Source organism: Chaetomium globosum, genomic scaffold (genome assembly GCF_000143365.1).
Source record: "Chaetomium globosum CBS 148.51 scaffold_2 genomic scaffold, whole genome shotgun sequence".
NCBI lineage: Eukaryota > Fungi > Ascomycota > Sordariomycetes > Sordariales > Chaetomiaceae > Chaetomium > Chaetomium globosum.
In genome coordinates this window covers 2,312,775-2,325,997 of record NT_165977.1, presented here as the reverse complement: position 1 = coordinate 2,325,997, position 13,223 = coordinate 2,312,775, and the positions used below count along the sequence as shown (strand labels likewise).

General features: G+C 57.0%; 3 protein-coding genes across 3 annotated transcripts; 2 read left to right on the top strand and 1 right to left on the bottom strand.

Annotated features, from left to right (window-relative positions):
* Nucleotides 1-134: 134 nt before the first annotated feature.
* On the top strand, nucleotides 135-478 carry CHGG_02863 (uncharacterized protein; the record flags this gene model as incomplete). Its single annotated transcript, XM_001229378.1, has 2 exons — nucleotides 135-161; nucleotides 257-478. The coding sequence occupies 2 exons, from the start codon at nucleotides 135-137 to the stop codon at nucleotides 476-478; spliced, it is 249 nt and encodes an 82-aa protein (XP_001229379.1).
* Nucleotides 479-2,812: 2,334 nt separating this feature from the next.
* Nucleotides 2,813-5,314, bottom strand: CHGG_02862 (uncharacterized protein; the record flags this gene model as incomplete). Its single annotated transcript, XM_001229377.1, has 2 exons — nucleotides 2,813-4,333; nucleotides 4,565-5,314. 2 exons carry the CDS (start codon nucleotides 5,312-5,314, stop codon nucleotides 2,813-2,815), a joined length of 2,271 nt encoding a protein of 756 aa, XP_001229378.1.
* Nucleotides 5,315-8,258: 2,944 nt separating this feature from the next.
* Nucleotides 8,259-9,389, top strand: CHGG_02861 (uncharacterized protein; the record flags this gene model as incomplete). The annotated part of the gene is made up of 3 exons (XM_001229376.1): nucleotides 8,259-8,509; nucleotides 8,860-8,960; nucleotides 9,031-9,389. The coding sequence occupies 3 exons, from the start codon at nucleotides 8,259-8,261 to the stop codon at nucleotides 9,387-9,389; spliced, it is 711 nt and encodes a 236-aa protein (XP_001229377.1).
* Between the last annotated feature and the right edge of the window lie 3,834 nt (nucleotides 9,390-13,223).

The following is a 13,223-nucleotide window of genomic DNA, read 5'->3' as shown; positions in this document are numbered from 1 at the left end:
CCAATCCCCCCTAATCCCTTGCTAACCCCCCCAAAGCAGGCGACCCAGTCCCGCGCCCCAAAAAGCGCCGCTACCACCCGGGCACCGTCGCGCTCAAAGAAATCCGCCGCTACCAAGCCAACACCGACCTCCTCATGCTCAAGCTCCCCTTCTCCCGCCTGGTACGCCCCCTGCCCCCCTTCTCCCCAACCGCCCCCCCACCTCAAAACCACCCACCCATACCCACCCACCCACTAACACCTTGACAAAACAACAGGTCCGCGAAATCGCCCTCCAATACCAGCCCTCCGCCGAGGAGCTGCGCTGGCAGTCGCAGGCGATCCTGGCCCTGCAGGAGGCCGCCGAGGCCTTCCTTGTGCACCTGTTCGAGGACACCAACCTGTGTGCCATCCATGCCAAGCGCGTCACCATCATGCAGAAGGACATCCAGCTCGCCCGCAGGATACGCGGTGTCTGGGGCGGTGCTGGGTGGGTGTGACCTATGGCGTGTGGTCTGGGACCGTGGCCGTGATCGTGATCGTGCGTAGATGTGCTTGAAGGGGTTGGTTGGGGTTGGTGTTGCTTTTTTTTCTATCTGGGTTTCGCTTGCTTGTTGTGTGTTCCTGGAAGGGGCTAGAGCACGGAACGGCACGGCACGACACGGTGGTGTTTTTCAGTTGCTTCTTCGGCTTGAGGGCATATACCTACATAATCGCTGCGTGATGCAGTGCTTGGGGGACGGGGTTGGGTCCCCTGGGTTTGGCTTGGGAGGATAGAAAATGGTGGTCGGTCGGTCGGGTGCAGCTGCCGTGGTCTCGAGACCTGAACCCTCCGCTCGACGCCTTCACTGGGAAGGTGGGATGTGCGCTATACACAATATGTGTGCGCCGGATTTGGTGGTGGCGTTCAAAGGAGTTTTAGGGGGGTTTCGGGTGCTGGCTGTTCTGGCCGTGTGTTGTGTTGTTACTATATACCGGGCGTTCTGGGCGGTTTGGGGGGAAGGCGTCTGGTTTGGCTTGGTTACCGTACCCGAAAGAGGCCGCGGCCGCCGTGATAGTATAATCAACATCCGAGCGGGTGTCGCGAATGGTCTGCCGGGATGTAGTTGTGACTTGCGATGCCCCCATGCTCGTGGGTGGTGTGTTGATGCCTCGCGTATTTCGTAGTTGATGACTCAACCGCCATCCGTGGCAGTCAACATGCCATAAACCCATCGCCGTGGGGTATCTCTTCCTTCACCCTAACCAACCAAAACACCCTTGCTTGCAGTTAGCCGTCCACCTCGAAAGAGACTCCCGGACCCGATAGTTATCAACCACCCATCTGCCATCTTAACCAGCGTCAGCTTGCTACCAAGACGTTTATCTGCATTTCCAACAACCAGCGACAGAGCCTCACCAGGGAGCAGGGCTCGCCCAAACCCAGGGAAAGGGGGGCCGATGATGATTTGATGACGTCTGGCCCCGGGGCTAGTTCTGCAGCCCTAATCCAATCGAGCAGGTCAAAGGGCCGGCGTTTTGGGCCGCCAGCTCAGACATGCAGGACCACGTGGGATCGGGGCGGGAAGATCTTCAAAAGCATCGTTGCTTTGTGGGCTTGCTACCCACATAACCATAGCTTTAACTGGATCTCACGGGGCTGGGTGGGACCTCCAGGCCTTGCAGGAAGGAGGGAGATTTGCTTGTGCTAGGTATTGTGTGCGTTGGATCTTTGTTGTTGTATATTATAAACCTGGTGGTCTGCGACGCAACAGAGAGCAGGGAAGAGCGCTTTTGGAAGCAGATACACAGCGGTGGCCTCGCCGTCCCGTTCGAAATTCCATTTCTACCTTGTCTACCCAATCAACCCCATCCGACCGATTTATTCTTCTTTTCTGGGTTCTTTTTCCCCATTCCCCTTTCTTAATGATTGAAGACCCCATCACCCCTCCTTCTTAAGCAACCACCCCCTTTTCCTATCATCAATCATATCCGTCATCGCTTCATACCCAAAACTCGACAGCAAAGGAAGCTCCCCTTCGGCTCGCCAGTTTTCCTTCCCATGACAGCCCAGTCGAGCTGACATGAGGTCGGGCCGTGATTGGGTTGCCTGTGCATTGGCGAGTGGGGGCCCAAGATGCTGCCGGTCTCCGTCTCTCCTATACATCCCATCCCCATCCCCCAGGCGCTGCTGCCGCTGTGGTATCGATGCTTCCTTCCTCCCGCTCCCTCGCGGATATAAAAACGATGTTGGTGCCGCCGACAATGAGGACATGAGAGTGGTTGTCCGTCCAAAAGGGCGAGGGAAAATATGTAAAACGAAGCCGAAAGAAAAAGAAAAAAGGAAAAATATCGGACAGTGAGTGCGCGGTTTTCCTAACCTGATACAGTCTTTCCAATCCAACCCATACACACCGTATTGTGTTAAGAAAATGATGTCGAGGGAAGACAATGTGTGGTAGTGACCAAGATCTCGAGTGAGAGTCAAGAAGTCGAGAGATAAGGGAAATAGGGGGCAGCGGTGCAATATAGGACGAAAGTCCGTCCTGGACAAGAGGTAAGGAGAGAAAAGATGACAACTGCTTTTCAGTTTGCGCCGCCCGGCCGTTGGTGCCAAACCCGCACCATCCATCCCAAGTCTATGGTTTGATTCCCATCCGCTTCCAGATGCTAATTGAGACAACGACAGGACGTGTTTTTAAAACAAAAAAAGGAAATGGTATGAGGACAGAGCTCTCTGTGGGCTCTGATGACGACGGGAGCGGAGTGCTGCTTCCCAGGTGAGTGGTTTGTGTTTTTCGGTATATATATGTGGGTGTGTGTGGCTGTGTCGTGTGCTGATGAAGCCGATCTCTTTAGATTCGGTTTCCGCTCAGTTGCACTTGCGGGAACAAGGCATACTGGTTCGCCGGGGGCGGTGTGCTAAGGCTCGTGGTCCTAGCACGCCCGCGCCTAGCCGAAATCGTGGGCTTGTTCTTCCCCGGCCAAGGCTCGTCCATGGCCATCCTCACAAGGTTAGACTCGCTCCCACGGCTCTTGAAGTGAGGGCGGCGGGTGGACGGCTGAGCTGCCTCTTCCGACTCGGGGAGCGTGGGCATGACAGCCTTACTCTCGCCCCTGCTGTGGGACTCGAATGATGGGAAGCGCTGCAGCGGTTCACTTGTCGGGAGACAAGGTTCCATGTCGAGTGAAGACACGCTCGCTGTTAGCCTGGTGTAGTCAGTCGACGTGGAGGCGGTCGAGTTGTGTTTATCAAACGCGGAGCTGTTGCTTTCGATGGTGCCGGTCGTCGAAGCGCTGGTACGATACCGAAGGAGGAGTGCCGATGGGTCCATGTTCAGCTCGGGCTCGTCGAAAGGGCGAAAAGCGAAGTCAGAGGCTTCTTCTTGCCTTTCCGCCTCGCAGGCCAACATCTGCTGCTGGTAGTCCATGGGAATCAGGAGAGACGGAGACAGGGTGAAGCCGTGGGATTCTTTGAAGCTGGACGCGTCAGACGGTTTCCGCACGTGAAGCAGGTTCTTGGAGTCGATTCTCGGCAAGGAGAAGTTTGATGCCTTGGGATTGTTCATCACCGTGGGGGTGATCGCTTCTTGCGGGGTTGCCAAAGAAAGTTGACTGACGGGACTAAGAGCCGGCACATCGAACTGCCCAGGCATCAGCAGAGCAGGAGAGGCCCCGCGAGACTCGACGCCGCGCCCATGGTCGTCAACCGGCGTGGCCGTGTCGCCATCTCTGCATGTTTCGAGGGATGGGCGGCTCCACTCATAGTCGCAATCCGCCTCTGCCTCGTGATCATAACAATAGTCGATATCGTCCTCCCAAGCCTCCCGAGGCAACGCGTCTCCGTTCTCGCCTAGCGCTTCCCTGAGAGCCAGCTGGGCGGCCACCATATCAAACCGGCCCAGGGTGTCGGAAGCATCACTTGGGCGGCGGTCCGAGTCATCTTTCTGGCGGGAGGCAAGTCCCCTCAACATCGGGACCGACTGGCTTCCGCGAAGGGATGAATTGCTGGCAACACTTGCACGGGACTTCTTCGTCGTCACGGCATTTTCATCCTCCTCGGGCACGTTGGGCAGCGTATATTCGGAGGCGGTGCTGCTGGGGCAGGGCAGGGGCCAGTTGGCGTCGTCATGCGGGCTCATGGACGCAGAATAGGCATGTTCGTGGATGATGTCCATATCCGGCGTGTACCCATATGACGTCGAAGGAGGACTCCCGGGGTCGGCATATGGCCCGTCTATCGAGTCAAAGCGCTCATGACGACCACCCAAGACGCGGCTAGGGCCACGCGGAGGTGCGTGGACACCATTTGGAGCGAACTGGTCAACAGGAGACCTTGGAGGACGCGGAGGGGGGGTATGCAAATTCAATTGTTCCTGCTTTTAGGGTCGATTGAGAAGTCGCCGAGAACGACGGACGTTTTTTCCAAGACGGATGAGGTCTCGTGAGAGTTGTTGTTCGCCGGAACTTCTGAAGCGGGGATCATGGCGTCTGTCGTCCAGTAGCAGCGACTCAGACGAGAAGTCGGCAAAGTGCGCTTCATCTGACCTCGCGTCCTTTGGCCCTCCATGACCTCGAAGATGCGCGGGTTCGGAACCTAGCGTTACCAGGCTGCCGTGTTGCGAATCGAGGGCGTGCTCTTTTTGGGTATGGGCCACATGCTGGAAGTTGTACGGCCCAGAGATGGTGGGTCTCCGTTGTGTCTCGGCGGCCTGGTCCGGCTTGATGCTCCGGCGGAGGCCAAATAGCCCTGGGATGGTCGAGTCCCGGCTTGATGTTTGAGCTGGCGGGAGCGCGGAGTCACCCACAGCATCCGTCGAATACATGGAGCTTGACGAGCTCTGGGCGCTGCTCTCGCGCCTCCCCTTCGGCCTCCGGTTGAAGAGAGTCTTGCCGAATATCTGCACGCTCTCAGGCCGCTCCCGCGAAGGCATGCTGCTGGATGTCGACCGTCCCGAGGATTTCCTTGACAGCGTCTTTCCGTCGAGCGGGTTCTCCCACGAGGGTCGGTCGGCTGAAGTCAGCGACCGCAGTGACGAGGAGCCGGACGAGCTGGTCTGGTGGCTTTGGTGCTTGTCGCGAACAGACGCCCGCTTCATCTGCTGGCTCAGTTCGCGAAGAGTCTCCGGTGACGGCGGGCCATCAACAGCAGGGTCCAGGAACTGGTCGATGGATAGGGAGTTGTGCGGCACAACATCGGATGACGTGACAGGTCTGACGGGGGGTGGCGCGGTGTCCCTTTGTGGACTCGGGATGCCGAGGATCCTCGACGTTTTGGAACCCTGTTTGGAGCTCTTTTGGCGTGTCTCCCGTTCCACCCGGTACACGGGCATATTGGAGGCTGCGTAGAAATTCATGGTGGGCGACCTGGATCTCTCGCTCCTTACCTAGGATTTGCGACAACTCGCCAATGGGTGGATACCGAGAGTGGGTGTCGCGGCCACAGGTCGACATCCACTGACACTTGCCAGATAGGCTGCCGGGAAGATGCCGTCCCGGACGTATGGGCGAGGGCATCCGCAGCAAGGGCCGGGGCGCGCAATGAGAGAGATAATGGTGGATGCTGGATGTGGCGGCGAGATGCGATGGCGGCGGGGAGGGGGTGCGCGTTCGAGTTGAACCAATACGAAGCACCGCGGTCTGTCAGCGACGTGGAACTGACTGGACTCGACTGGACAACGAGTGGTGTCCCGGAAAACGAAAGGATTATTATTATGACTGCTCTGCTTTACGTCGGGAAGCGAGAGCCAGGAAGCAGCAATTCGGGGACCTCTTGTTTGTGGGGGAAAGAGACGGGCTCCGGGGGGTGCCATATATTGGTCCCAGAGAGATTCACCCATCCTTGCTGCCCTTTGCAATGCGCTCCGATTCATTCACACACCCATGGCTTAACGGCCCTGGGGTGACCGACACCCATGGTGCCAGTTGCCGGGATGTGGGAGCTTGCTGCCCCCCCTGCTTGCAGGGGAGAGCCATCGAAGAAAAGTCTGTGGAACTGAAAGTGGGGTGGGCTGCTCTCCACGCCAGGGTCTCGATATCTGCACCCCGCCGAACGTCTTGCGACAAATGGCTTGGCGCCGTAACTGTCTTTGCTCGACTCAAGCTGACGTTAAACTGTGTACCGTGAAGCAGGCCTGTCCAAAACGAAAACGGTACGTCGCCGATGAACCCTCCGACACGGCGCCATCCTCTCCGCACACCACGCATGGATCCCGTTCTGCCGGGTTTCTAGACGGAAACGTCCAGTGTGTGGTTTGCACACTGTCAGGGAAAGTCCCGGTTAGTTTTGGGACGGCATCTGCTGTCTCCAAGTGGCCGTCCCTAGGAGTTCTCGGGCGGGCCAGCGATTCAGCAGAGGCTTGTCTGCCCGAGAAATTAGGGGTCTGAACGGGAAGAAAGCCGTGAAATCCAGGAAACGGTCTTTCGCTTCAGCCCGCCGCCAATTGCGGAAACGATGATGTGCACTCGAGGCGGCCAGGAGCAGGATTGACGATCCCGGGTAGGAACGGACCGGAAAATATCTAATGGTTGCACCGCAAGCCAATATAATACCTGCAGCAATGCCGTCGGGGCCCGGCTCAAATGAGCCAGCCTCCACCATGTCAGCGAGTATGACGACCGAAAGAGTGAGCGACAGAACCAACGCTGGTCAAGCAATATCCACCAGCGGCCCCTTCGTCCTGTCGACCAGCCAGCAAGCACCGCACGGCGCGCGGAGGATATTGGGCTCCGTTGCAGCGTCGCACCGGGAAGCAGCTTGCCGCCAATTTGTGGCTATTAAGCCGTGACACACTGCTGGGTATTCGATGCTGCTTCCAGACGTCCCAAATGTCCCAGACATGCTGTCGCGTGCCGGTCGCCTCTGCGAATACAACCTCGCCAGTCTCGTGCGTATAGGCAAGCTGCCGTCCTGGGCCCGATGTACATGTATCACCATACGGCAGATTTAGCCCTGCCAGGCTTGATTCGCTGTCGTCGTCGTCTGCGTGTCGCAATCGCATGTCGGCAAGCCTCCGGCTGCCGCAGATTCATTGCGATTCTTGGGACGGAGAGACTCACTTGTGATCGGCGTTGGCAGACAAGCGAAGCGACTCACATGGAGAGAAAAGTGGCCTCGGTCGGTCATCCGCCATGATCGAGTTGTGTAGGCGCCAAGCAGTGTGCTTCCCCTCCTCACCGGCTCCGCGATGTCGAGCCCATGACATCTGATCAGGGAATGGTTCGATCCTGGGTGGGTTCTTCTGATTCTCGGGTCTGGGGAAGGCCGGTCATCCCCGCACCTCGACGGAGGGAAGACACCGTAACATTGAGGTCTCTTGACCTTCAACGGGCGACAGTCCGGGGAGGCGGGACGGGGGTCCTAGCCTGGACCCAAAACCCAGACCCAGACCGTTGGCAAACATCACAGTGCGATGCGATGCCGCCTTTTTGAAAATCTGGGGATTTTTTGAGTTTTTGCCGAGGAACTGGGTCGGCGCCGTTTTCCATGTGTGGCCTCCGAGTCCTCCACATTTTGCAGTGCATCTGCATTTGCAGGGTTCGAAGATGAAAGAGGGAAGGCAAGGAACCTTTGCCCAGGATTGGCGCGAGATTTCCGTATGAAGGAATCGCGCCTGCATGAATTGCAGCGTCGTCCCTCCTGGTTTTGGTAGGTCTTGAGAGATGGGTTGGTGACCCAGCCAGCTCCATCCTTCCCTCCTGCTTCTTGCGGGCAGAAAACCCCACGTAAAGCCGAGTCGGAGCACACACACTGGCATGATCCACTGATTACTCGAAACCACGATAACGTTGACTCGATTCTAGCCAGGTCCACTCCGATTGCTCAATCAACCCTTCCGTCCTTGTCTACAAAAAAAAAAAAAAGGATTCGACACACACACCCACACAAAACTCGAAAGTTCCTGCGACACGATGTCTTGCTTCAGATCTTCCATCCAGCGAGGACAAGAGTAGATTCAGTGTTGGGCGATGCAAATGTCTCCGGCTAAATTGTTCTCACTAATGAGAGGCTGATCGGAATCGCAACCACGGAAGAGGCTTCCGGTTGTCGACTCACGGGCCTCAAAGCCGCCCGTTACAGGCCTTTTTAGCGTCGCGGTGATCCCAAAATCCGCCAGCTTCAACCCCGTTCGATTTGTTAAGCCACACCTTGTCTGACGCGCGCAACGGAGCCGGCAGTATGCCGGTGTGGCTAGTAAATCGGCCACAAACTACGCTAAGTAAGTTTCGCAGGATCAGGAACCCTGGAGTGGTAACTGCAGGGGGCCAGACACCGCATTCATCATCAACCCGCCGACGACAATGGGCGAGAGGGTCAACAAGCCCTCGCAAGTCGGCGAGGCTTTCTGTATCCGAGGACTGTTCGGAGCGCCATGGATTGCGGTGCGCACCCCTGATGATCGACCGCTCAGGCCGATGACGCCAGCGAGAAGAGATTTGATCTTGTCAGCAACACAGGGTCCTCAGCTGGAGATAACCGAAACGAAGGTCCTCGACTCCAGGATTTCGGCCAATATCAGACCTATTACATACACAGTACAGCACAGCAAGTTGTAAGGGTAATTTCGACGCCCGCTATCAAGAGCTCCGAACCCACGCGAAGATGACAGTATCATAATTAGGAGCAGCCCGCCCCTGGGAAGCCGATATGGGAGAGTTCTCCATCGCTTGCAGCTGGAATTGGCCAATCAATGCTATGCACTCACCCGCATCACACCCCGAGCTCAACGCGTCGACATGGATACAGTCTTCCAGGTTCTCATCAAGGATCTTCAATGGTAGCAGCTCCGCCATGCCAGCACATGCAGTAGGAATCCACATTTCATCGCCCGTCACGGCGTGCCCTTGACGACAACGCTCCAGCGCTACGAAGTCCAGACAACCATCGACACCACGCGATCAGCGCAAAGACGGGTGATCGCTCCTCGATGCCCAAAGCGGCTGATGTTCATCACCGAACTGATGATGTAACTATCCGCGGCCGCCCGAGGGAAAACCCGTCGGGTAATACTGGAAAGCCTTGATTTCCTAGCTGTTGGTTCTGTCAAACCCTCTCAATCGGCCCGCTCAGCAGCAAAATGCGGCTCACAAGCTCCAACATCAGGCGCTCTCGGAGAGCAAGTCGGCCCGGGTTATTTCGATTCATCCGTCCAACCGCTCAGCCGACAAGTTGACCAGGACAACGACGAAACCGCCAATATCGAGCTCGGTTTCCTCGTTGCGGCGGTATCATCAAAGGAACCTGACACAAGAGGTTCTTCGCGCATATCGTGTACGAATGAGAGGACGAAGGATCCGGGCCGCTGCTCGCCAGATCGAGAGATCACGTCATCTTCCGCCTCTTGTCGAGAATCCTTGCTGAAGCTTCTGATCTCTGCATGGCTGTTCGCGCTGAGCCATGTCCAAATGGCTGCATGCATATTCATCTTCTGAAATGCGAGCGTGTGTCGCAGGCCTCGGCAGGCCTTGCTCGAGATGCTGGTTGGGTGGCGGGAAACTGACCCTGTCAGCCGCGGCCCCTGCATCCGCCAGGTGGCTTCAACCCAAAAAGGGCTAGTTTAACCAGCTGGGCGGGCTTCCTTCTGCACGCTAACAAGATCCCATCGGGATGCTTGCAACTGTGTTTGGCGCCGCCCTTGCATCACAAACCATCGCCTTGACCGGTCTGTTTTCTGCGGGCCACCGCTGAATCGAGGGAGAGCGAAAGACAGGGCCCTCTCGTTCCTCCCTCTGGAACCAAAGCGGCCAACACCCGGCCGCAGTTGTTGGGTATAGTATTGACCTTCCCGCCCATGACTTAAACCTGGTTGGTTAAGTCCTCGGTTATGCGGTTGATATCTGCACCATGAAGTATATGAGGGTTGAACAAGACCAACTATGCAAGGCCGCGGTGGTCTTCAGCCCAAGCGGGTTGACATGAACCCACCATCAGCTCGGGTCTGGAAGGCCCTCATTTTCGCTACCAGCAATCTTGATACAAAAAGACTCGGCTCAGCCCAACCCAAACGACGCGGCAGCGGCTGGGAACTCTGCTTCCATCTCGCGTTGCGCGACGCGTGGTTGCACCGTGGACCCAGGCAGCAGCCAATGCGACCGCGGCGGTTTCCCCCGTCCATCGAGATGGATTCAGACGCAGGACGCTCGCAGGACGCTCGCAGGTAACCGCCGTCCGCTGGCTGCAGGTGTTGACGACGGCTCCGCTCATTGACCGTTAACGGGCACAGCTCCCGCATACTGTGTAGTTTTCGCGCCCCCCACTGGCTTGGAGGCGGATACGAAAGAGGGGCGGGCCGCGTGGACGATGTGCCCTCCGCCCCGAGACGGTGCAATCGGAGTTGATAACGACAGTTCGGGTCCGTTTCGGCAGCCCTAACAAAAACACGACGCCAGGGTTTTCGCGGCAGAAGAATCGCCCGTTTGTTTCCAGTGATCAGCGAATAACTCCGATGAGCCAACAACGCTCTCTGCAAACTTCGCAAACAGCACCAAACACAGCCTCAAGCTGTCTCAGAAAGCGGGCCTGACGAGGAAGGACTGAAACAGGGGCTGGGCTCCAGATCTTCGGTCTCCGGTTCCGCTCTCCACCATCCAAGATCCCGAACTCCACTCCGCGGCACTTTACAACGTGGAGCACGAGACAAGCTGTGCTGTTTCCAAAGCCCGCGAGAAGAAACAATCGCTCACAGCCCAGCAAGGCAAGTCATTGGCGAACCGAACTTTGCCCTTTCTGGGTTGTCGAGAGCGTAGTTGGCTTGACTCCATTGGTCCTTGACTAGTTCCGACCATGCAAGCTGGCTGAGCATATTCAACAGTCAACAGACCTCGCAGTATCTCGTGTATCTCACCTTGAAGGGACTCGAGACTCGAGTTCTCTCTCAGTGGAAACGGTGGACCAACCCGTCAAGGTGCAAGCTCCTTCTCCGACCCCCCCCCACCCCGAGGGAGGAATTGAGTATCGGTGCTCTAGAACATCACCGCTCCATTCAATGCCCAGGTTCTCCTCAATCGCTTCACCGACTCCAGGCTTGGTTGCCGACGACGGCGGGTAAGCCACGTTCTCTCATGTGAGAGCCGACGACAGCCCACGTGCAAACGCTCTCTCGCTCAATTGCCTCGGGCATGGACTAAGCAGGCTAATCCTGACGCTACGGGACAGGGCTCAACGGTTTTGTTAGAGCTTTCTTCTCGTGCAGCAGTCAGCTTCCTCCTTCGTGGGAGTAAAAGTCAGATCAATTCCGATTCGGGACTCCGAGCAAGGGTCTACGATGAGACAAGGGGCCCTCTTACGCTGTTGTCAACCCCGCCATTTTTCTCGTGCCCTTCGCAGGGCTTTGGAACCCAAGGACCGGGAAGCCAACCCCACATTCCGTGTCTTAGAATTGGAGCTTCTGTCGGCGAGGGCGCAGCTGAGAGAGAGCAACAAACCCAACTTGTCCACACGGTCGCATCACACGGAGAGAACCCGAGATTTTGTTGTGCTGCAGAAGCTTGCCTGCCAGAGGAGCTCTGCCTCGGATCAGTTTGCTCGTTGGTTTGGCGGCACGTGGGTTTATGCAACCCGGCAGTCACCTTGACAGAACAGCCGGGCTGAGAGTCTCGAGTTGACAGGTCAAGATTGAAGTGAACATTCTGTTGTCGTCGAGGCGGGCGGTCAGATGACCATGCCCTTCCCAAGTTTTGCTGCCGATTTTTCTTCTGCCCTACAAGTCCATATCTTCAGGGCTCATGCTCAATTGCAACGAACTAGGACGGATAAGGGTTAGATCGGAGACATTTTCAACGTTCTCCTGGACGTCGGCGTAGTCCCAAGATGGAAGGCAGGATATCGGGGACCTCGCGGATCGAATGCCGGCGACCAACACCTCAAGATGTTCACAATTACCTCAGCAGGCTGCCCCCTGATAACTACACATGCCTCACCAGCAAACCTCACATAAGCGGGTCACCTCAGAGCCCGGCAAAGGAGGGGCAATCGATGAGTGAGAAGACATGCGGTGTGACAGAGACGGGCGAGAGCGAAACAAAAAAAAAAAAAAAAAAGTCCGACGGCCCTGGGCGTGCGAGTCCGTGACAAGTCCAGGGACTCGGTAAGGCCGGCCAGGAAACGAAACAAGGGACAACCCTGACCAAACCCACAAGTTTGGTGTTTCCCTCTCCCGTCGAATCTGTCTCTTCGAGCCCTCACATTTGCCGTGTCAAACTGCAAGTGAAGCGCAAGCACAAATCAAACTGACGCAGAGAAAAGCCTCGCACCCGCACCCGCATCCAGCCAAATGAAGCAGAAAACGGGGCTGGCGTGGCTGGCACATCGGTTTCTTCGATTCGGTTCTGTCTTCCAAAAGGTGGATCTTTACCTCTTCGACACCCCCCTTGTCCTGTTCCTGGCCCCTTGCACAAAATGCAACCCCACCCGATCCTGGATCCGTCCCGCGTCTCCAAGCACTGGCAAGCAAGCTCATGAATTGGCCAATCGTCCGACCCTGGCGCGATGCGCGAGCAAGCACCCACCCTTCGGTAACCCTTGCCTACACACCACCAGCAAAACACCAGGAGATTTCGACGTGGGTCCAGGCATCAGGAAAAGGGACGGCAGCAAGAACAGTAAAGACCTTGAAAAAAAGGCACTCGCAGAAGGGGTAGGGATGGGAGTACCATAAAGAAGAGGCTAGGGGATCTTCTCGATCCTCCTGTTCGCTCGCACAGACATCCATACACAGGACATACACGGGACCGGGTAGACACCACACAAACCTTGTCACCTTTCGCACCTGGCAGTCTTTCAGACAACGCCAGGCCAGGCAAAGGAGGGAGTAATGCATGGCCGGGACGTGATGCGGTGCAGACGCGAGGTCCCTCGCAGCACCTGTGCCTGCGCCGTGCCTCGCTGTGCCGTGCCATGCCATGCGTGGTTGCCATGCCTTGCAAGCAGTCCAAAAGCGTCGAATTCAGGAAGGAGATTCGCAAGCCCATCCGTCTTCTATGAGGGTTCCCAGAGGTCTCCAAGAGGAAAATCCCCCGTTCCGGGCCTAGTCAACTACACCACCAACCCCCCAGCCCGCCCTATCACCCTATCACATCCCCCCAAAGCGACAGACAGGGGGGGCCAGGGGAGGGTAAATCGCGAGATCCGGCGGCAGCAACTTGCAGGGGCAGGAGGGGGAAAAAGAGGTCATTGGTCGCCTTCCTTTTTGGGTGGGCTGGATGAGGTCCAATTAGCCGCCATGTTTGTTCCGGTTCCAACTGCTTCCCGCTGCCGACTGCTCCTTG